General features: G+C 35.8%; 1 protein-coding gene and 1 pseudogene across 1 annotated transcript; one reads left to right on the top strand and one right to left on the bottom strand.

Moving 5' to 3' along the window:
- Positions 1–1,960: 1,960 nt before the first annotated feature.
- LOC125592489 lies at positions 1,961–3,082 on the bottom strand. Its single transcript, XM_048767688.1, has 4 exons — positions 2,999–3,082; positions 2,626–2,922; positions 2,336–2,557; positions 1,961–2,248 (listed from the first exon to the last, which is right to left on the bottom strand). Exons 1-4 carry the CDS (start codon positions 3,080–3,082, stop codon positions 1,961–1,963), a joined length of 891 nt encoding a protein of 296 aa, XP_048623645.1.
- A 7,822-nt stretch (positions 3,083–10,904) lies between these two features.
- LOC106376680 lies at positions 10,905–13,559 on the top strand (annotated as a pseudogene).
- The last annotated feature ends 10,325 nt before the right edge of the window (positions 13,560–23,884 follow it).

Raw genomic sequence — 23,884 nt, 5'->3', positions numbered from 1 at the left:
ACACAAACTCCCAAATCACACTCTATCTCAAATCACATTCCTCAGCAAAATCCTATTCAAATTATAAATATTTGAAAAAAAGGAAAAGGAGAAGATATTAGAATTCATGTGGGCGAGACTTACGTATTATAATTGCTGGAAGTCTTGCCACATGTGAATGTGGTATCTTTCTCCTTTTTTCTTTTTTTTTTCTAGTTTTTACACTACGAGGTATTTACGACGATTTCTGCTTACGTGGAATTAACGAGTGTTATGTTTAAATCCTTTTACGTGGTGTTTACGACGATTTCGTTTACGTGGTGTTTACGACGATTTGTGCTTACGTGGAATTAACGAGTGTTATGTTTAAATCCCTAAAATCCGAAACCCCAAACCCCAAACCCCATATTCCTTATTTTCTACTTCATATATTCCAAACCCCATCTTTATTTTTAAATTTCGTCGTTATTTCCTCGTTGGCTTACGTGGTGTTTACGACGATTTCGCATACGTGGTATTTACGACGATTTCATCCTACGTGGTCTTTACGACGATTTGCGCTTACGTGGAATTAACGAGCCCCGCGTTCTTTATTTTTATATTTCCTCGTTATTTCCTCGTTGGCTTACGAGTCCTTTACGACGATTTTTACTTACGTGGAATTAACGAGTGTTATGTTTAAATCCCTAAAATCCGAAACCCCAAACCCCATATTCCTTATTTTCTACTTCATATATTCCAAACCCCATCTTTATTTTCATTCCAAACCACAATTCCCACATTTGCTTATTCATAAAACAAACTCCCACATTACGTTATTCATAAAACAAACCCCACATTACCTTATTCATAAAACAAACTCCCACATCTTATTCATAAAACACACTACACAAAATCAAATACATCAGTCGGATACATCGACATTCTCGTCATCACTAGAAACATCATCATTTTCATTAAACTCGTCTTCAACAGCTTCGTCTGTGGCATCATCGGTAAGATCTTCGTACTCGTGATTATGCGGATCAATGAGAAGGATGTCATCAATTTGTTGTTCAGGTTCCTCGACTTCATTTATCTGTTCTTCTTGCAATGGTGGTTCTTCTCCACTGATGATTCGTCCTCGAGGTGTAACTTTGATCACTGCTAACCAATTTATGCAAATGATGATCAACTGGTTCTTTTTCCTGAAAATTGCTATTACTACTACTAGCTTCGTTCTAATCATAATTAAAACCTTCTCCATGTTGAAAGCAGATATAGTAATTTGGCGTGAAACCACTATTTATTAAATGCTTCCAAACATTTTCACGGTTTGCCAGTTTCGAATTGTTGCATTTTCGACAAGGACAGAACATCTTACCACTTTCTTGGGCGAGCGGTGTTGAATCTACTTGATGCATAAATATCTCCAGGCCCGCAAGGTATTCTTTCGTCACTCTCCCGTTAGCATCTCTATGCATATACATCCACTTCCGCAACTTGTAAATAGTCCCGGAGCCAGCCATTTTTTTTCTTTCATGTTTTTTGTTGTTGGTGTGTTTAAAATGATGTTCCAACATCCATATTTATAGGAAATTTTGAATCTGGTAGTTGTAATTTTTCTATGAATTTACGACAAAAATTAATTAGGTGGAAAAAAAACGTGTAACACCTACAAAGTTGGTGGATTCAAAATTTCCTCGCTAAATACACGTAAACTATTTCTTCGTAAATAACACGCGAAGTTTACATCGTATTTACGAGAAAATAGTATTTCCTCGTAAAATACTCGTCAAATTACATCCACTTTACGACGAAACGCTTTTGTCGTTACTTTACGAGGAAATAACGATGACATTAGTTTTCCACGTAAGTTTCTCGTAAAATCGACGTAAATTTACGAGGATTGTTTTTCTTCGTTAAGCATGTGTTTTCTTGTAGTGAAACTAATATTATAGAAATTAACTTTTACTTAATTAAAAACATCATATAAAAGTTTCTAATCCGAAAATTCTGCAGGAAATAGTCGCTTCATCTTTTCTATAATGTGTTGGTTCATCCTCTTAGCTTCCGCTACTTCAGCTTTATGTTCCACTATTTGAGCATCCTGTTGGGCCATCTGTGCAAGAATTGTAGCGTTTTGAGACTCCAACTCTACAATCCGATCATCCTTTTTCTGCAGCTCCATCATAATCATCGGATCCACATACGGAGTTTGTGAAGAAGAAGGATAGGAAGAGGCACGACGAGCCAACCCGACTAAACGACCTTTCTTTTTTGGAACCGCCTTCAAGAATAAATTAAATTAAATAAATTAGTTAAATAAAATATAATTGAAATTTTATATTAATGAAATGAAAAATCTAAAAATTACCTCTTCTACCATTTCGTTAACTCGAGCTCGTGACAAGTTGGTTGAAGCCGAAGAACCTTCATTGGAGAGGGGCTGTGAAGCTATATATTCTTGTTTCCGGGATTCTACCAAGTCTATGACATCCCTAATAAGGGGATTCTGAATTTCCCCAGTCTTCTTGTTAGTGTATGCACCCCTCATGACATCGAGATAAGCGACGAGATCACCGTCATTTGCAGCAACCTAAAAAATTTAATTAATAAATATATATATATATATATATATATAAAGAAAAATATATATAAACTTACAAGTTGATCCTCTTTGGAGGACATACTGCAAGCACCGAGATTGTGGACATAAACACCTAGTCCACCATGGTCGCTCAAGCGGTTCTGGGAGTTCCTGTCTGATTGCTCTTTAGTCTCCTGCTTAGACCAATGCACCTCTAAGTCTTGCCAAACCTTCGAGTTGATAAACTTCGGTTTCTTACCCTTAAGCCATAGCTGTTTCCACTCATAAATCTGATTCCCGTAAATCTCCATGGCCTTTCTGTGGAACGCCTTACGGAAGACTTCCGTATCCCCGGATGGCCAATTAAATTCTTGCTGAAAAACATATAATTAGTATAAATATAATAGAAAACTATATTCAAAAACAGAAACAAAATTTAGAAAAATATACCGCAAACTGACGAAAGCACAACTCGCGTTCATCTGATGAGACTTTGCTATAGGTCTTGTAGCCAGTCTTCAGCATGGAATACATCATCTGGTTAATGCTCTTGCTAATGCCATTGTGCGACTTTTTGAACCTTCAAAAAAACAAGATTATTTGTTACAATATTCTGTCGGAATTTCGTCGGAAAATATAGAGAAATTCGAATGTCCAAGTTACGATGCATGGAATATGCTCTATCCGTCAGAATGTTCATATTCCGACAGATTTCCGGCGGATAAAGCATATTCCCTGCATGATTTCTTATTGTTGGTGCGTGGGTTGTCGGATATTCGTCGGAATAATCCTACAGATTTCCGACAGTTCAAGATTGGTGGTTTCAATATTTATTTTGATGATCTATTTTACTATTCTTTGATAATAATTATATGATTTGTAGGGATTTCATGAAAGAAATATTTATAGAAATCGATATAACACAAAATTAATATTATTAAATTAGATAACCGCAACATGTTTTTTTAAGTATGTAACTGTTTAAAAGAGATGTTAAGTATACGGTGATAAATTTTGGTAAATAATTTTTTACATTGAAAAAGTTAAACTATTGTAACTGAACATCTTTTAACACACTTAATATGTGTTACTCGGACATTTTCGGTATCTATTCACACATTTATATTGATATTTTGTTCTCAAAAATGAAGTTCCGTCGGTAATCAGTGGGAAAGTTCCGACGAGGTTTTGTTATTCGTCGGAAATTCGTCGGTAAACTTCGATGCTATTCCGGCGGATACCCAAACCTCTTAACGAAACCTCAAAGTTTTTATACTCGCCGTAATTCCGTCGGAATATTCCGATGAATGTCCGACGGATGACTAAATCTCAAATCGAAACTCCAAAGTTTGCGGTCGTAGGAATTTCATCGGAATGTTCCTACGTAATTTCGACACCTTCTTAAGGAAATCTATTTCCTAGACAGCAATATTTATTAAACGAAAGAACTCTAATATATTTTTTAAAAATTACAGTTATATTTATTTTTGATTTGGAACAACATTCTACAAAAAACTCCAATAATTTATAAAAAAGACACTACAATTCCTAGTTTTCCAATTTAACATAAATGAAAAAAAAACATAAACAATTTATAAAAAATACATATACGATTACACAAATCTACTCTGAATCTATAGATTCCGAAGAATCAGAATCAGAATCTTCGTCAAACTCCAACCTCAGCCTCTGACTCGGAGTGCACAACAGCATCATCGCCAAATTCGGTTAAATCGACAACGAGTTCAACATTTGCTAAATCTTCAACTGGGTTTACGTTGCTGGTAGAGTTTGGTTGCAAGGGGCCATTATCAGAACTTCCATGTACCCGTCCTCTTGGATTGATTGACATAACAACGATCCAAGGATCGTCTCTGTATGTAACCCGAGGGCATCTGATGTAGCAAACCTATAATTTAAATTTTGTTATCAGCAAGTAATATGTGAAATGATAATTATATTGATTAACTATTATGAATAAATTGACATACCTGATCAGCTTGCGAAGCAAGAATGAAAGGATCATAATATTGCAGTTTCTTTTGCGAATGTACTGATGTAACACTAAATGCGTTGGTTTTCACACCTCGATCTGGAGTGTTATCATACCAATCACAGTAGAATACAGTGCACCGCAATCCAACCATATCGGGATACTGGATTTCCAAAATTTCTTTTATGTTTCCATAGTACACATCGTCCCCGGATGAAGACGAAACACCAGCATCATAAGTTGTCTTGGAACGACCTTCCTTATGAATTGCGAATGCATATCCCCGAGTACAATATTTCGGATATGACTTCACCACATAGTTTGGTCCACGCACAAATTCGCGTATCCAATCATCAAATATTTCACCTTTAGCCACACCTTCCGTTACCTATAAATATGAAGCATGTTAATTAGTGCATTATCGGTGATATGTTACTGCATTAAATAACAAATTTCTTGCACACACTTACATAATTAAGAAGCCATCCAGCAAATTCTTTCAGCTTGAGTTGTTCAAGTTTCTCTTTTGTTGCGTGTCTGTAAGTGAACTGCATCTCTGCCAAATAAATCCTGTAAAAAATATCATGTCATTAATCTAAAATCCAACTTATTAATATAATCTTATTAATTAAATAAAATTATTTACCTCTCATATTGTAGAATGTCTTCGCAGTTGGTAAGCAAATATGTGTGCAAATGAGCGTGCTCCCTCTCAGTAAGTCTGCGGTTCTTTGGTTTTCCACTAAGTCGTCCAATATCCGTGAAGATGTTCGGGACGTAAACATATTACGTTGCTCTTTCCCCTCCGTCATCATGTCGAGCAGGTCTTCGGTTTTTTGTCTGCACTTCTGATGGAAAGTAATTTTCAGCAAAGTTTGAAGTTTCTTTGTTGATCACCTGTGCGATGATAGATCCTTCAACCTTGCTCAAATTTTTGACTCTCTTCTTCAGGTGAAACATATAACGCTCAAAAAGATACATCCATCTATACTGCACAGGACCACCAAGTTCCAATTCTCTTGCGAGATGAATAGCAAGATGTTCCATGACATCAAAAAATGAAGGAGGAAATATCTTCTCAAGGTTGCATTGGATCACATCTATGTTATCCTTCAAATTTTTGATACCCTCTTCAGTGACTGATCTCGTGCATAAATCGCGGAAGAAAACACTTATCCCTGCACACATATAAATAAAACAAATTCCATTATAAGTACGTTAATAATAATAATAAATTAATATGCAACCAACTAAAAAGGTTAAAATATAGAATACATGCGACTGCTTCATGAACATTACGTGGTAAAAGTCCTGAAAATGCAAACGGAATGAGGCGCTGCATCATTACATGACAATCGTGACTCTTCAAGCCAATAAATTTTCCTTCACTTCTATCGACGTAGTTGCGCAAATTAGACTCATAACCGTCTGGAAATATGACACTCTCTGTAATCCAATCAAAGAACTCCTCTTTCGCAGCTTCACTTAACCGGTATTTGGGAACAGTAGCCTTGCCGTTCTCATCAACGTGAAGTTCAGACCGATCACAAATATTGACCAAATCTAGTCTTGACTCAAATTATCCTTCGTTTTACCTTGGACATTAAGGATCGTGTTCATCAGATTGTCGAAAAAGTTCTTCTCAATATGCATGACATCTAAATTATGCCGCAACAGATGATCCTTCCAGTATGGAAGATCCCAGAAGATGCTTTTTTGTGCCTGTTGTGAATTAAACCAGCAACATCGACTGGAACATGTTCATGTCCACCTACGTCTGGCGTCCTAGCTGCACCAAAATCTCTGAACTGTTTCAACAAATCATCCCCACTTAGTTCAAGAGGACTGTCAAAGACCTTCTTGTTCTTCGTAAACAAAGTCCTACTCTTACGATATGGATAATCGGGTAGTAGAAATCTTCTGTGACAGTCAAACCAACACGATTTCCTTCCGTGTTTAAGTTGGAAAGCATTTGTGCTATCTTGGCAATGTGGACATGACAACCTTCCATGCATTGTCCATCCAAATAACATACCATATGCTGGAAAATCATTTATTGTCCACATAAGTATTGTCCGCATCTGTAAGTTTTCTTTACACGAAACTCGTATGTCTCAGCACCATGCATCCATAGTTGTTGCAACTCATATATCAGTGGCTGAAGAAACACATCAAGTGATCTCTTAGGATGCTCTGGCCCGGGAACGAGAATGGAGAGAAACAAAAACTCTCGTCGCATGCACAAACTTGGGGGTAAATTGTACGGTGTCATAATTACTGGCCATTGAGAATATTGTCTTCCATGCTTCCCATAGGGGTTGAAAACATCGGTACATAATCCAAGATAGACATTTCTTCTCTCATGCGCAAATTCTGGATATGTTGATTGAAAATGTTTCCAAGCTTTTTCATCTGAAGGATGTCGAATCTGACCATCATCTGTGTAGTGCTCTGCATGCCATCTCATTGGTTGGGCTGTGCGTTCGGACTGATAAAGCCTCTTCAATCTTTCCGTCAAAGGCAAATACCACATCCTCTTGTATGGCACCGGAACTCTTCCACTCATATCCTGATAACGAGGTTTTCCGCAAAATTTGCAGCTATCCCGGTTCTCATCCTCTCTCCAATATATCATGAAGTTGTCGATGCATACATATATCACCTCATACGGTAAATTAAGACCCGCTACAAGTTTCTGAACCTCATAGTATGAATCCGGTGCGAGATTATCCTCTGGCAGAACACCTTTAACAAAATCAGCAATCGCATCCACGCATTCTTCAACCAAATTATAATCTGTCTTAATACCCATCAATCGAGTTGCATATGATAAAGGTGAATGACCATCTCTACATCCTTTGTACAAAGGTTGTTTTCCTGCTTCCAACATATCAAAAAATCTCCTAGCTTCTACTTTGGGTTCTTCCCCTCGGTAATGATCATTTACCATCTGTTCGGTACTTACACCATAATCTACTTCCGTTCTAGATTCTTCTAACCTATCCACAGTCTGAGGTTCGCTACTACTACCATATTCATAACCAGTAGTTTCTCCAAGAAGATACCAAAATTTATAATTCGGCATAAACCCTTTCATATATAAATGAGTCCAAACATCCCATTCCTTTAAATTCCTATTATTTTTGCAGGAAGAACAAGGACATCTTAACATACCGGTATTTGCTTCTGGTTGTTGTTGAACAAACGTCATGAATTCGGTAATGCGTTTTGCATATTCTTCCGTAAGTAAGTTGGTGTTTGGATCCATATGAGGTTTATCCATCCACGAACGAAAATAATTTGAAGGAGACATGATTTTTTCGAATTTTTAGAATGAAGAGAGTGAAGAGGGTGGAGAGCAAATGAGGTGGATGAGGGGAGCTCGTATTTATAGAAAAATATGCCGACAGTTTCGACGGAATGGTCGTCGGAAGTCCGTCAGAAATCAGAAAAATTTAAAAGGCTATAAAACGGTCAAAAACAAGTCGTCGGAATTCCGTCATAAATTTTTGGATTGTTTGTCGGAAATTCGTCGGATATTCAATAATTTAAAATATTTTCAACGGTCAAAAATGTTCCTCAGAAATTTGTCGTTTTTTCTCTACGACTTACTGACGAAACCCAAATTATCGAACTATCGTGTAACGGTTATTTACATCTCTCGATATTTCGTCGCTTTGTCGTCAGAATTTTCCGACAAGCACATATGTCGTCAGAATTCCGTCGAAATATACCGACGAATTTCCTACCACTAGCATAATTAGCATTTCGTCGGATATTCGTTGGAAAACTGTCGAGATATTCCTACGATTTTTGTCTCTGTTAGAATTTCCGTCGGATTTTGCCTAGTTTTCTTATAGTGTAATATCTTCTTATGTTCAAAATAACAAATTTAATCATCTTATCCCGCGCAAGGTGCATATCTTATCCTAGTATTTTACTAAATTACAGAAAATTTTCTTTTTTAGATTCATATATTTTACATTTAAATATAAAAATAGAAATTCTGTAAGATGATCTATTTAATTTGTTTTCTTTAAAAGAGCCTACAATTGAATTTTTTTTTATCAAAGGCTACATTATACATTTATACATTTATGGTTAACTAATATAAAATTAAGGTTTAGAATTAATGGATGGAGTATTCGGTGGATTTTAAAATTATTAAAAAAGTTATTAAAATTTCAAAATAAATTTTAAAAATAGTTTAAAAAAAAAATTTCGAATTTCAAAAAAAAAAAATTGAAAAAAATGTTTAGAAAAAATATAAATATTAGAATTTAAAAATATAAAAAGTTTTGTTTATTTTTCATTATTTATTTAAATAATTATTTATATTTATATAGAAAAATAATTAAAAACTGTTACAAAAAATAATTAAAATTGTAGAACAAAAAATTCCGGCATAGTCTGGATAAACCCCTGGTACAGAATGAAACGGGTCATCGACGAGTTTATGAACGGTCGATGGTGAGTGTCAAAGTGATTTGTAGTTATTTTCCTTGCTCATTTTCTATCAGCAATCACTTGCAATTTTTTGGGCGAATTAGGGATGTTAATTTGGGCTGAACTGGCCCGGGCCAAACCCGAAAGGTGGATAAATATTTGAGCCCAGATCCACGCGCAAGAGTGGCCCAAGGATAAACGCATCGTTTAGTCACCAAACTCAATTGGGTCGACGTACGGTTGTTAATAATATGATTCGATTCTTTCAATCATCTCTATGTTCTTCTCTTTCAGTCGATCGCTCTGTTACTTTTGTATTTCAATCAATCGGTCTGTTTCTCTTGGTTTTCAATCAATGTTATATTCATCTCCTTCTGTCAATCGCTCTATCATTTTCTGGGTTGTAAGTTTTAAGTCTCTTGCATATCTTAGGTGTAATACGTGCAGCAACCCTACGCGTTTCAATTTTTGCTCTTTCCATACGGAAAGAAGATTATGTGTGATGTCAAGAAATGACTCAGCTGACTACGCTTGGAATCAAGATGGCCATTTACATTCACCCCTCTGCCGTTCCTGCCGTCTTCAACCGGCTGTGATAACTTGCCGCGAGGACAACTCCGTACTCTGCTACGGTTGTTTTCAACGAAACAGCAGGAACTGTGTCACATACAACCATCCCCAGCCTGACCTGAACTTAGACTTGCACTTGCAGCTTCCTGGTCCCTCTGCTGGTCCTGGCCCCTCTGGTGGTCCTGGTCCCTCTGGTGGTCCTGGTACCTCTGGTGGTACAAGAAGGAGGAGTGAAGGGATACAGAACAAGAAGAACGAAGTGAGTGCTGCTTTCACTTTGAAAAGAGAAGAACATCTTTGGAAAGCTAGGGGAGGAAAGTTCTGGGGTGAGAAAGGTGAAGTACAGTCAGGAGGGTCAGGAGGAGCCGGGGGAGGGAGGGAGGGGTCATCAGCATCAACAGACGGTGGTTTGAGACCGGAAAGACGGCCAGGGACGAGCCATTGATTTTGCTTTGGGAAACGTGTCAGAGAGGTTTTGTCAACATGTTTATCATTCTTAAAGGAAGATTATGTCAATATATTCTTTCTCATTCAACATAGTTTTTATCCCGTCGATTTTTTTCATGAATTTTTTTTTAAAAAAAAACAATACTTAGTATGAAATGGATAATTAAGGGAAAATGTTGAAGATAATAATATATACCGATAATGGACAATAAATATCTATCCATCACTATTTTATTATGAGAAAAAGACAAAAATAGCACTAAATCAAGTTTTTGTTCCCAAACTAGCACTCAAGGTCAAAAGTCACAAAAATAGCACTTAATGTTTTATCAAAAGTCACAAACTTAGGATTTAGAGTTAAAGGGTGGGGTTTAGGATTTAGGGTTTAGGGTTTAGGGTTTAGGGTTTAGAGTTTAGGGTTTAGGGTTTAGAGTTTAGGGTTTAGGGTTTAGAGTTTAAGATTTAGGGTTTAGGGTTTAGGGTTTAGGGTTTAGGGTTTAGAGTTGAGAAATGAGGTTTTGGGGATAAGATTTCAAATTTTGAAAAATAAAAAAATTAAAATTTTTAAATGATAAACTTAGAAATGTGTTATTTTGGTCATTTTAGTTTTTGAATGCTATTTTTGTGATATAAAATTAGAAAGGTGATATTTTGGAGATTTGCCTATTTATTATTTGTAAAAATATATTTTAACCGACTTAATTCATTCTCTCCTATAAATAGAAATGTTTTACCAAGATAAAAAAGAGGGAACATATATTATTAACATATCATATATACATTAATTGATATATATATATATATATATATATATTATTCGCCTACTAATTCACAACACGGCTTTCTATTCCCACATTGGGCCTGGCTCGAGAGTAAATACAAGAGGCTCATTATATAACTATGTTAATATAAACGAACAGATCCAAGAGTCGAACGGTTTAGTCGATTTTGGTTTTCAGTTCCCGCTTCTTCGCCCACGGAAACAATTTGTGTTCGTTCTCGTGCTTTCTCTCCCTTCGAGAATTCGGACTACGACTTCGTGCTTGATCAAGTCTTTCCTCTCCAATTCAGAAAATCGATTCGGTAATATCTGTTTTCTTTACATGTTCTTGTTATAGTTATTGCCTTACTTCTGGGTTTTTGGATAGTGAATCGGTCTGGGTTTCCCATCAATTTGAGTTTTTGAATATTGAATCACTCAGGGTTTTGCATCGGTCTTAGTCTTAGGGTTTTTGAATGGTTAGGTCGGTTCTTCTTTTCCTGAGTTTGTTCGTAATTTCAACGTTTCTTGTTCTTTCTTTTCCAAAGAGAATGGATCTCCCATGCTTCATATGCACAAGCTCTACGCCGCTTAATTATTGCTGGCGTCATCAAAGAGTGATGTCATGCCGTGGCTCTAGCCACCTCTTTGCTTTTCTCAGCCGTGGACATCTTCAGTCTCCACGATGTCACCGATGTTTACAACGCCCTGCACTAATTCGCTGCTACAGAGAGAGTTACAACTTTTGCAAGAAGGAGGAGTGAAGGGATACAGAACAAGAAGAACGAAGTGAGTGCTGCTTTCACTTTGAAAAGAGAAGAACATCTTTCTTGTTACTTATAACTTCTCATTATTTCTTCTCACCTAGCAACTGGGAGCGCTTCCTTTATTGCCAGTTCAGGCAATGACTCAGCAGGTAAGATCTATTTTATTGTTTGGTTCTTCACCTTTTATCAAGATTGACTTCCTAATACTGTGTTATGATCGCAGGCAACTAGGCATGCTAGACGTGTCTATGTTGGTGGCCTTCCACCCACTGCAAACAAACAGGTTTTGTTACTTTTTTTTTTTTTTTTTTTTTTTTTTTGTCTATTGTAACTATTTTAAAACCACAGACTTTGGCAATATCATTGCATGAGTACTGAGAATTCAACTTCATATTGTAGTCTGTTGCAACGTTCTTTAGCCAAGTGATGTCAGCGGTTGGGGGAAACACTGCTGGGCCAGGTATCTAAATTTCCAGTGTTTTTTTTCTTGTCTTATACCTTTGACAAGCGTAGACAATATAACTCATTCTCTCTTTTCATTCATAGGCGAGGCGGTGGTGAATGTTTACATAAACCATGAAAAGAACTTCGCTTTTGTTGAGATGAGAACAGTTGAGGAGGCTAGTAATGCAATGGCATTAGACGGAATTATATTAGAGTTGATTCATTATCTCTTGCTCAGTTTAGATGTACAGTCTTATTCTTCTTTATTAAGTACAATATGTACTGACATATTAGCTATGCTCATCTCCAGGGGGTTCCTGTAAAGGTGAAGAGGCCTACTGACTATAACCCATCCCTTGCTGCAGCTCTTGGTCCGAGCCAGCCTAATCCCAATCTCAACTTAGCGGCTGTTGGATTTTCCTCGGGGTCTACTGGTGGGCTTGAGGGTCCGGACCGCTTATTTGTGGGTGGGATTCCATATCACTTGACAGAGGATCAGATCAGGGAGCTTTTGGAGTCCTTTGGGCCGCTAAGAGGTTTCAACTTGGTCAAAGACAGGGAAACCGGAAACTCGATGGGATAGGCATTCTGTGTATTCCAGGATCCTTCAGTCTCAGATATGGCATGTGCTGCTCTAAACGGGATTAAGATGGGCGATAAGACACTTACGGTGAGGCGTGCAGTCCAAGGTGGGGTTCAACCTAAGCCTGAGCAAAAAGATAGACTACTTCATACCAAACAGCAGATTGCTTTGCAGGTGACTGTTTTACTTTATGCTTTGTCCTATTACTACTATATATCTAAACTTTCTCAATATCACTGATTTAAGTGTCTCTTGAACTTCTGTAACAGAGGCTTATGCTACAACCAGGAGGCACGCCCACCAAGATTGTCTGTTTGACTCACGTGGTTACAGCTAATGTTCTTGGAGACGATAAAGAATATGAAGAAATAATGGAGGACATGAGACAGGAAGGTGGAAAACTCGGTAAGCAATTTCAGTTTTTGTGTTTATGTTCCTGAGGATCTGCCATATCTACTCACAGTCGAGCTCTTTTTACATGTTTGGAACTTTTGATAAGTCATTGTTCTGCGCAGGTAACTTGGTGAATGTTGTGATTCCGAGGCCCAATCCGGAGCATGATCCAACACCAGGAGTTGAGAAGGTTCGTTTTTCAGCTCAGAGAAGCAGTTTTTACTAATTTCATGCACACAACACATTCCTCTTAATGATGTTATTATATTTAACATCAATGCAGGTTTTCTTAGAGTATGCGGATTTGGACGGCGCAGCAAAGGCAAGATCGGGGATGAATGGAAGAAAGTTTAGAGGAAACCAAGTGGTGGCTGTGTATTACCCTGAAAACAAGTATGCGCAAGGCGACTACGAGGGCTACTGATCTTTCTTTAGTTTCTTTGGACCTCTTAGCAAGAAGTTTGAATGTATTTTTTTGGGGGTTTTGTTGTACGGAGATATTGGTTTGTCTAGATCAATTTAGTACTTGTCTAGACACAATCAAGGTGTGTATTGGATAATGATAGGTCTTTGGTTTCATTAAAACACCCCTTGTAGTTATGTTATTATCCTCTTACCGGTTAGAAATTACCAGACAACATCAGATTATATACACAATCCATATTAGTAACCTAAAACTACATATACTTTTCGCTTTGCTGCCTGGGAAAAAATTGTATGGTAACTTCTTCAAACAGACACTGGCATGCTTTTAGCAGTTAAACTTGTTCACTTATCCGTTATGATAAGTAAAAAATGAAGGAGGGCATAACACAACTAGCACCAGGGGTCTAGTTGTAGGTTAGTATCCTGCCACTGTTCTGAACCGGGTTCGATTCTCGGCTTTTGCAACTAATTTTTTTAGGAACTTTTACGCTTCAATACGCTGTGAGCTCTATGAGGGCTGTTCAATATGGTAAAACCGAACCGTACCGAACCGAACCGAAATAGACAATATGGTTTGGTTTTGGTATATACCATATAAACCGAATGGATATAATTTTATAAAAACCGTAGGAATTGGATATGGTTTGGTATATAACCGACTAAACCGAATAAACCGAACAAAACCGACTAAAAGTAAAAACATGTAAATATGTATCTATTTTATAACAATACATGAATATCTATTTGTTATATAAGTTAAATTTGTGTTAATAACTATTACCATAATGTTATAGTAATAAAGAACAATTTGTAAAACAATTGAACTATAATTAAATAACAATACATCGCAATTCACACATCTTATTTTTAAGTTATTTTTTATCTTTTTGCTTTATTTTAGTATTCACTAAATTAATATGAAGATTATAAATTTGATAGAAAATAATTAATGGAAAATTTTAATAACTTTTTTCTTATCTATAAACAAACAGAGTTTCATGTTCAATCGAAAAAACATGACTTTAATGAACACTAAATATAGAAGAGTGGAAAAACTTTTATTTCATGTTTCTGTTTTGTTTCATATTTTTATTTTCAAAATTTTAAGTTCTGATTTTAATTATAGATTTGATTATTTTATATGATGGTAGAAGCATTTTTACTTTTTTGTTCATTTATTTGAACATGTAATATATTTTTAATAAATGACTGTGTTTACAATATGACTCTAAAATTCATTTTATATGATCTCAAACTAAATAATTATGTTTTTTTTGTATAAAACCGAATAAACCGAAAACCGACGGTATATAAACCGAACCGAACCGAAGTAAATATGGATTTAGAATGGTAGTTATATTTTACTAACCGAAATACTGAAAACCGAAAAAAACCGAACCTAAACCGAACCGATATCCGGATTGAACACCCCTAGCTCTGTCTCTTTTTTGTTTCCCCCATTTTTCTAGCATTTTTAAACAGTCCAAGTCGGTGATAGTTGAAAAATCTATGCAGAATGAAATAGTTGACGAATCACTATTCACTAGTCATGATTACGTTAACACATACCGTAGCAAACCAAAAATTGATTAATTTTATTGCGACTGCTTATTTGGGATTTAGTTTTGCTCTGTTTTAGTTAAACTGATTTATATAAAATTTATTACAATGAAGAAGGCATAACTGTTTATTTCTTCTGGATATTTTCAGGTCTTCTTGCTGGACGCCATCGGAGCTTCTCGGCGTAGTGGTAGAAGAGGCAGAGGAGATTGATGGAGGAGGAGTTAGCAGAGGTGGTGGTGGCTCGTGACTCGTGTGCAGAACCGGCTTGAAGGGTGAAGAAGGAGAAGCTACGGTGAGGAAGCAGAAGAAGCGTGATGGCGGAGCAGGCGTGACGCGTTGCTTCATCCGTTACACCGGTGGCTCCAGAAGCAGATCGAGTCGCCGCTTCAGACGTAGCATCCGGAGCCAGTGGAGGTGTCTGTGGTGAAGCCGGTGGCGGAACCGGTGGTGGAGTCGGTGGTTGAGCCTGTGTATATATTTGTGTGTATATATATATGTATATATTCATAATTTGTAACTTAATTAATAAAAATTTATTTTTATGTATTTTTGAAATATTTTTTTTTTTAATATTTTTTTTTTTTAAAAGACACATCTTAGCTACTATTTGTTTCTTAGCTAAATTAGCCATGAAAATTTCATAGGAAAAAAAAAGCTACGAAATTTACTTGCTACGGAATTTGACACGATTGATTTTGGCTACGATCGTATAGCTATGATTTAATTTTCGTAGCTTTTTCTCCATATAGCTACGAAATTTAGACTATAGCTACGAAAAAGTAAAATAAAATTCATAATTTTCTTATTTCTAAGATTAAACAAAAAGATTCGCAAATAAAAGCGCTAATGCTACAACCAGACCATAAATTGTTAAAGCTTCCATAAAAGCCAAACTAAGTAATAAAGTACTTCGTATTTTTCCTTTTGCCTCAGGTTGTCTCGCGATACCTTCGACAGCTTAATCCGCAGCTGTACCTTGACCAACCCCGGGTCCAATAGAAGTAAGCCCAACAGCCAACCCAGCAGCAATAACCAAAGCAGCAGAAACCGGTGGACCTGGGGTTGGTCCACTGGAATTATATGTATGTCCAATTTTATTTTTAAAAAATAAATCTAAAATAGATTCCTCGTTACTGCTCAGAAGAGCAGGAATATGTAGGGATGACATGTTTTGAACCCGTGACATTTTGTACCCAAAACAAACGCGCTACCAAGCTGCGCTACATCCCTTTCAATTGGTTTACAGTGTCATTGTAAACAATTTCTATCTTGTTTTCCACGTCCTTCTTTTTTTTTCGTTTCATATCAGATAACAAACATATATATAATTAAAAAAATTACTATAGCTACGAAAAAGTAATGTGGCTATAATGATATTTTTTACTAGTGTCTCGCGCAATCTTGCGTCTTAATCTAGTTAACAATTTTTCAAAAACGTCAACTGGTAAGAGAACAGGTTGGTCCATGTCATCCAATAGAAATGGTGCCTTAATCTTTCAATCTTCTGGGTACCATCTCCACGAATCTGAATCATGAACTCCCACCTCCCACCAATTGACAATCTTTTATAATATGCAACTGTTTATAAACCCTTGAGAGACATGATAACCAACCGATGGGGGAATATAGTGTAAGGATATTCCACGGTTCAACTCATCCTTTTTCATAAGGACCATACGTGTCAACTTATCCTTTTTTAATTATGTTACCCATGCCCAAGTCACGTTCAAACATTCTAAAATCGGAAACCCTAATGTTCCGTACTACTCTTTCCTCCAAAACCCAGTGTCGACTTCTACTTTTCACGAAGCATCTCTCTCTCTCTCTGATATCACGTCGTAGCCTAAGAGAGGTTCAGGGTGTTTACTTCTCGCGCACCGAATTATCTTCTATGCCTAAGGTTAGGGTTTTGACATGGGACAATTCGAACATCCTCAAAGTAGTAGACCACATTCATGGTAAATATTCAATCCTCGTCCAAAAAGGAATAATCAGTCAATTGAAATGGAAGATTGTGTTTTTATGTTGTCTAGTGTGGTTATTTATGTCCCTTGTGTGTTTTTGATATTTGGTTTAGTGTTTATATTTAGGTTTTCGTTTATTATTTCTGTGCGGATGGCAAGAATCTAGTTTCTATTGAATTGACAGTCTTTTTACACCATTTGAACATATATTGAATTGATCAGTGTCAGTTTCAGTGATTGATTACAAACTGTCATTACATTTGTACATGAGTTAATAAATTGAAATGACACAATTATTCCTCTTAAAGATTGTTCTTACTATTCCAAGTCTATACCTCAAGATGTAGTCAATATTTATATATTATTTTTTCGGGACAAAAATTTGAATGTAGGCGGCGATAAAATGAGGAACACAAACAAAAAACAAGTCAAATATTCAGAATGAAGCAAAAAATTCACACAACATGAGCTTACACTTCGGGGAAAGCATTGATATGCTTTGCCCTTGATGTTTTATTTGGAAGCAAAACAAAGTTGAACATACACATACACACATGTAATGTCCTCACACCAAATGAATACAAAAGTTACACAATTACACTTGGTAATTGTATGAGGTTATTTCAAACACGTTCTTTGTAGCAATGACAGTGTTTGTCTGGTCCCTCAACAACTCCTTTACAGACTGCCTCCCTCCCGTATTTGGCTACGCAACAGTGACAGCAATCGTTATTTGAACCTGTGAACGGCTCCGGCCCGCACTACTCGGAGAATGTAGCATTTTTGCATCCCTGTGGAAGGCATCTGGCCTTGATGTTCATAGCCTCAATTTTTAGGATTTCTACATGTTGACATATTCATCAAGATTATCTAAACAAAGTATTTAAAAGACAACTGCAAAGCATAATAGAGAACTTCATCAAAGTTATACCGGTTGAAGCCATCAAGAGGACAAGCAATAGAACGGTAAAGGTGACGGAGCTAAGGTTCTTCGCCATTTCTTTTGGTTTTGCTTTGCTCTTTCTTAAACTTGTTTTTGTTTTTCTTGCCAGTAAACTTAGTTTTTGTGAAACATATCCATGTATTGTGATCTATTTATAGTCAAAATTTCGTTAGTTTGTATATAATTGTTTATTCTCTCTGCTTTTATGTCTGGTTTACCCAAGTTCATAATGTCGACACAATTGTGCATTGCCGTTCTATTTATCGATTAATAATCAAAAGAAAGGTTTCCGTTGACTTTTTTAAAAACTCATTTCATATTTTCCATTTTTTAGATAATTCATTTTTTTTTTGTCATCAACAAACGGATTCATACAGATAATTCATTTTATAAATCCATTTTCTTTAAGTTTCAAAATGTCCGCACTACTGTGCATTGATGTACGTTTCATTAAATTTATAATTTCCTTCTAAAAGTTTTTTTAATTTTAATCATCCATTTACCTTAGATAATTAACCAACAGAATGTCAGAATACATCGAATGATGTTTTTTTTTTTTGAAAAATATACATCGAATGATGTTACATTGCTTAAATGACACCTCTTTATCATCAGGATCATGGTATTATGGTGGAAGCATCGTAATATCTCCATACGAAACAATAAAAATACTAAATCGTGTAGACCGTCATTCACCGCTGTATATGAAATAAGTTAACCGAAATCTTGTAGAAACTAACATTGTTGGTGAAGCTCTCGCAAAGAAAAATAAATTTAATGCAATCTAAAGAATGCTCAAGAACGACAACTTAAGCAGTCTATTGAGGTCGATAAAAATGGGGAAGCTAGCCACTTGCTAAATTAGATCATATAAGATTATCATCGGACCTATCGGTTAGACCTAACCAAAATCATATAAGATTCAACTCGGAGATTCATACATATCTAAATGTAAGAATAGGGAGATCCCTCAAATCCAAATATGAGTATGTTTGGGTAAGCTGTACCGAATACTCTTTTTTTTTTTTGAACACACTGTACCGAATACTCTAAAAGCAACCTTATCGGTAGTTTTCTAAATAAGGTTCTAAAAAACAAATTATTAATATCTCTTTTACTTAAACAGAACTATTCTCATGAACGGATTTTTTTTTTGTAAGTTTTTAAATTAAATGCACACTATATTATATAGTTAAATTCACTTTTATAATTATAAAAATAACATTTATACTTCTAAATGTGTTTTCAAACGACACAATAACTAATCTTGCGTCCAAACAATATAAAATATTAAGTCATACTTTTTAATAATTTTTTTATTTATCTTCTTTTTAAATTATTTGTTTTAAAACCACTCAAATAATTTATAAAAAGTTGAAAATATGTATAATTATTTTTGTGGGTTTAGATACTACAAAAAATTATTTAATATGAAATTAATAGATTATTTTTTAGTATTTTCATAAATAAATAATTGAATTCCTTTAAACTTGATAAATATTAGACTCTTATTCTTAGGTTTTTTTATTCTTAATAACATATAATTATATATGCGATATTATGCTTGGTTTAAGTTGACATCAAATAGTTTTATATAAATAAAATGTTAGCCAATAAATTAACATCAAATAAGTATTATAATTAAAAATTTATTAAATAAGTATATATCAGAAATTTAATCAAACAAATTACATATATCTTATTAAATCTTCGTAACGAAATGAGTTGAAATAATTAAAAACAAAATTAACAAATATTAAGATAGTTTTCCAATTTAATATAAATATAAAACAGTATAATTATATAGTGTTTAAATACAGTAAGAAATTTTTTTTTAAACATTACTTATAAAATAATGTTAAAATTTACTGATATTATAAACGAAAATTACCAAAAAATATCATATTAAAAAAAACATTTATAACCCTAAGGTTAGCTAATCTAGAGTTGACCTGACTGGTGTAACCGCAACGGTTACGGTTGCGAGAGTTTTTAGATGCGGGTGGTTGCGGCTTTAAGTGGTTTTAAGAGATTTGTAGGACTGGTACTGTGGTTAGAAATTGGTGCGTTTGCAGGATACTTATGACTGGTTAACAACCGAATACAACAACGGTTAAATAATAAATTAGCAATATTTATATTTTATATAATTATAAAAATATTAAACATCATAATATTATAATAAATATAAAATTATATTTTTAAATTTTTAAAAATTATATAAACTATTTTTATTTTAAAATTTTATAATAATAATTAAAATATCATAGACATATTTTCATATTTCTATTATTTCAATTTAAAATTTTTATTTTTTATTTTTGTATTTATATTGTTTTTTTAAAAAATTACCCTCTCGTGACCGTCCGCAACTCCAAATGCTAGCTGAAACCAGCTTTTGAATTTAAGAGGTTTAGAACTGTTTGAAGCAGTTTAGAGAGGTTTGAGTGATTGTTGCAAAACACCAACAACTGATACCAACCGCAAACGTTGTTTTTACAGTTGGTAGCGGGGAAACAAGTCATTCCCTTAGGGTTTACAGTTGAGAGGAGCACTACAAGAAAACACATGCTTAACGACGAAAATTAACGAGGAAAAACAATCCTCGTAAATTTGCGTCGAGTTTACGACGAATTTACGTGAAAAACTAAAGTCATCATTATTTCCTCGTAACGTAACGACAAAACTGTTTCGTCGTAAAGTGGATGTAATTTTACGAGTATTTTACGAGGAAAAACTATTTCCTCGTAAATACGACGTAAACTTTGCGTGGTATTTACGAGGGAATAGTTTACGTGTATTTAGCGAGGAAATTTTTGAATCCACCAACTTTATAGGTGTTACACGTTTTTTTTGCCCACCTAATTAATTTTCGTCGTAAATTCATAGCAAAATTACAACTACCAGATTCGAATTTTCCTATAAATATGGATGTTTGAACATCATTTTAAACACACCAACAACAAAAAACGTGAAAGAAAAAAAATGGCTGGCTCCGGGACTATTTACGAGTTGCGGAAGTGGATGTATATGCATAGAGATGCTAACGGGAGAGTGACGAAAGAATACCTTGCGGGTCTGGAGACATTTATGCATCAAGCAGATTCAACACCGCTCGCCCAAGAAAGTGGTAAGATGTTCTGTCCTTGTCGGAAATGCAACAATTCGAAACTGGCAAATCGTGAAAATGTTTGGAAGCATTTAATAAATAGAGGTTTCACGGCAAATTACTATATCTGGTTTCAACATGGAGAAGGTTTTAATTATGATCAGAATGAAGCTAGTAGTAGTAATAGCAATTTTCAGGAAAAAGAACCGGTTGATCATCATTTGCATAATGAACATAGTTACCATCAGGAGGAGATGGTAGATTATGATAGGGTTCATGATATGGTAGCTGATGCATTCGTAGCTCATGATGAAGATGAAGAACCTAATATAGATGCAAAAAAGTTTTACGAAATGTTAAACGCGGCGAATCAACCACTTTACAGTGGTTGTAGAGAAGGTCTCTCTAAATTGTCGTTAGCTGCTAGAATGATGAATATTAAAACTGATCACAATCTACCTGAAAGTTGCATGAACGAATGGGCGGACTTGTTTAAAGAGTATTTGCCGGAAGACAATGTGTCTGCTGATTCTTATTATGAGATTCAGAAACTGGTTTATAGTCTTGGGTTGCCTTCGGAGATGATAGATGTTTGCATCGACAACTGCATGATCTATTGGGGAGATGATGAGAAGCTAGAAGAATGTCGATTCTGCAAGAAGCCACGATTCAAGCCGCAAGGACGGGGACGTAATAGGGTACCGTACCAAAGGATGTGGTACCTACCAATTACAGACAGATTGAAAAGATTGTATCAATCAGAGCAGACTGCTGGAAAGATGAGATGGCATGCCGAGCATACTCAGACGGATGGTGAGATGACTCATCCATCAGATGCAAGAGCCTGGAAACATTTCAACAAAGTACATCCAGATTTCGCTAGCAATATCCGGAATGTGTATCTCGGATTATGCACAGATGGATTTAGTCCGTTCGGAATGTCAGGGAGACAATATTCATTGTGGCCAGTCTTTCTTACTCCATACAACCTGCCACCGGAGATGTGCATGCAACGGGAGTTACTATTCTTGACCATATTAATACCTGGTCCGAACCATCCAAAAAGGTCCCTGGATGTTTTCCTACAACCACTGATAAAAGAGTTGAAGGATTTGTGGTCAACAGGGGTGAGGACGTATGACTGTTCAACGAAGACGAATTTTACGATGCGAGCGATGCTTTTGTGGACCATAAGTGATTTCCCTGCCTATGGGATGTTGTCTGGATGGACTACACATGGGAGATTAGCTTGTCCATATTGTAATGGAACGACAGATGCGTTTCAACTGAAGAATGGTAGGAAGACAAGTTGGTTTGATTGTCACCGTCGATTTCTTCCCATTGGCCATCCTTACCGAAGAAACAAGAATTTTTTTAGGCACAAAAGGGTTGTGAGAGACACTCCTCCTCCATATCTAACTGGAGAACAAATTGAAGCGCAAATCGACTACTACGGAGCTAACGAAACAGTTCGTTGGGGTGGTAATTGGCATGTCCCTCGTAATATGCCAGATTCTTACGGTGTTCATCACAACTGGCACAAGAAGAGTATATTTTGGGAGTTGCCATATTGGAAGGATCTTCTTCTGCGCCACAACCTCGATGTGATGCATATAGAGAAGAATTTCTTTGAGAACATCATGAATACAATATTGAATGTCCCAGGGAAGACAAAAGACAACATAAAATCGAGGTTGGACTTGCCGGATATTTGCTCAAGAAGCGAGTTACATATTAAAAGCAATGGACAAGTTCCCGTTCCGATATTCAGATTATCTTCAGAAAAAAAGTCGGTGTTGTTCAACTGGGTGGCATCAGAAGTGAAGTTCCCCGATGGGTATGTTTCGAATCTCTCTAGATGTGTTGAAAAGGGTCAAAAGTTCTCCGGGATGAAGAGTCATGATTGTCATGTATTTATGCAACGACTACTGCCCTTTGCATTTGCGGAGCTACTTCCAACAAACGTACATGAAGCACTTGCAGGTACGTAGTGTATTATATCACAATAATTTACAAAATAATATATGACTAACAATGTGTTTAATTTTTTTTTGAATATAAAAGGCATTGGAGCATTTTTCAGGGATCTGAGCACACGCACTCTTAAAGAAGAAGTTGTGGAACAGCTTCAGGAGAACATTCCCATCTTATTGTGCAACTTGGAGAAGATATTTCCTCCCGGATTTTTTGACGTCATGGAGCATCTAGCTGTCCACCTCCCATATGAGGCATTGCTTCGTGGACCTGTACATTACGGATGGATGTATCAGTATGAGCGAGCCATGAAATATTTGAAGGGAAAAGCAAAGAACCTCGCCAAAGTTGAAGGTTCTATAATTGCTGGAAGTTTGACGGAAGAAGTTTCTCACTTCACATCGTACTACTTTGCGTCAAAAGTACGTACACGGAGAAGAGCTCCAAGAAGATATGATGATGGTGGTGTTGCGCCAACATATGCAGTTGCTGGTGTTCCAGACATCTTTAGCCAGATTGGGCGACTCGGTGGGAAGTCTAAAGAGGTTTGGTGGTCGAGTGAAGAAGACGCTCATAGTGCACACACCTATATTCTACTCAATTGCGAAGATCCATTGATGCGTTATTTTGAAAGGTAACATATATTGACACTTCGAAACACATATAAGTATAATTAATTGTATAATTGCGAGAGATTCATTCCTATAAAATGTGATTTTACAGCCTATTTGTTTCTCAAGTCGAAGAAACATTTCCTGGTATATCCACAAGTGACGTAGACAAAAGGAAAGATCAACACTTCATTAAGTGGTTGCGGAATCAGGTATTAACTAAAACTTTTTTTTCATACATTATCTGTATTTCATTAACATTCTCTTTATTTTTGCAGGTTGATTATGACGACGACGATGCAGATTATCCTAAGTGGTTACACGAAGTAATTCAATCTCCACT

Source organism: Brassica napus, chromosome C9 (assembly GCF_020379485.1).
Source record: "Brassica napus cultivar Da-Ae chromosome C9, Da-Ae, whole genome shotgun sequence".
NCBI lineage: Eukaryota > Viridiplantae > Streptophyta > Magnoliopsida > Brassicales > Brassicaceae > Brassica > Brassica napus.
Note: the sequence above shows the minus strand (reverse complement) of the source record. Positions and strands in the feature narration are given on the sequence as shown.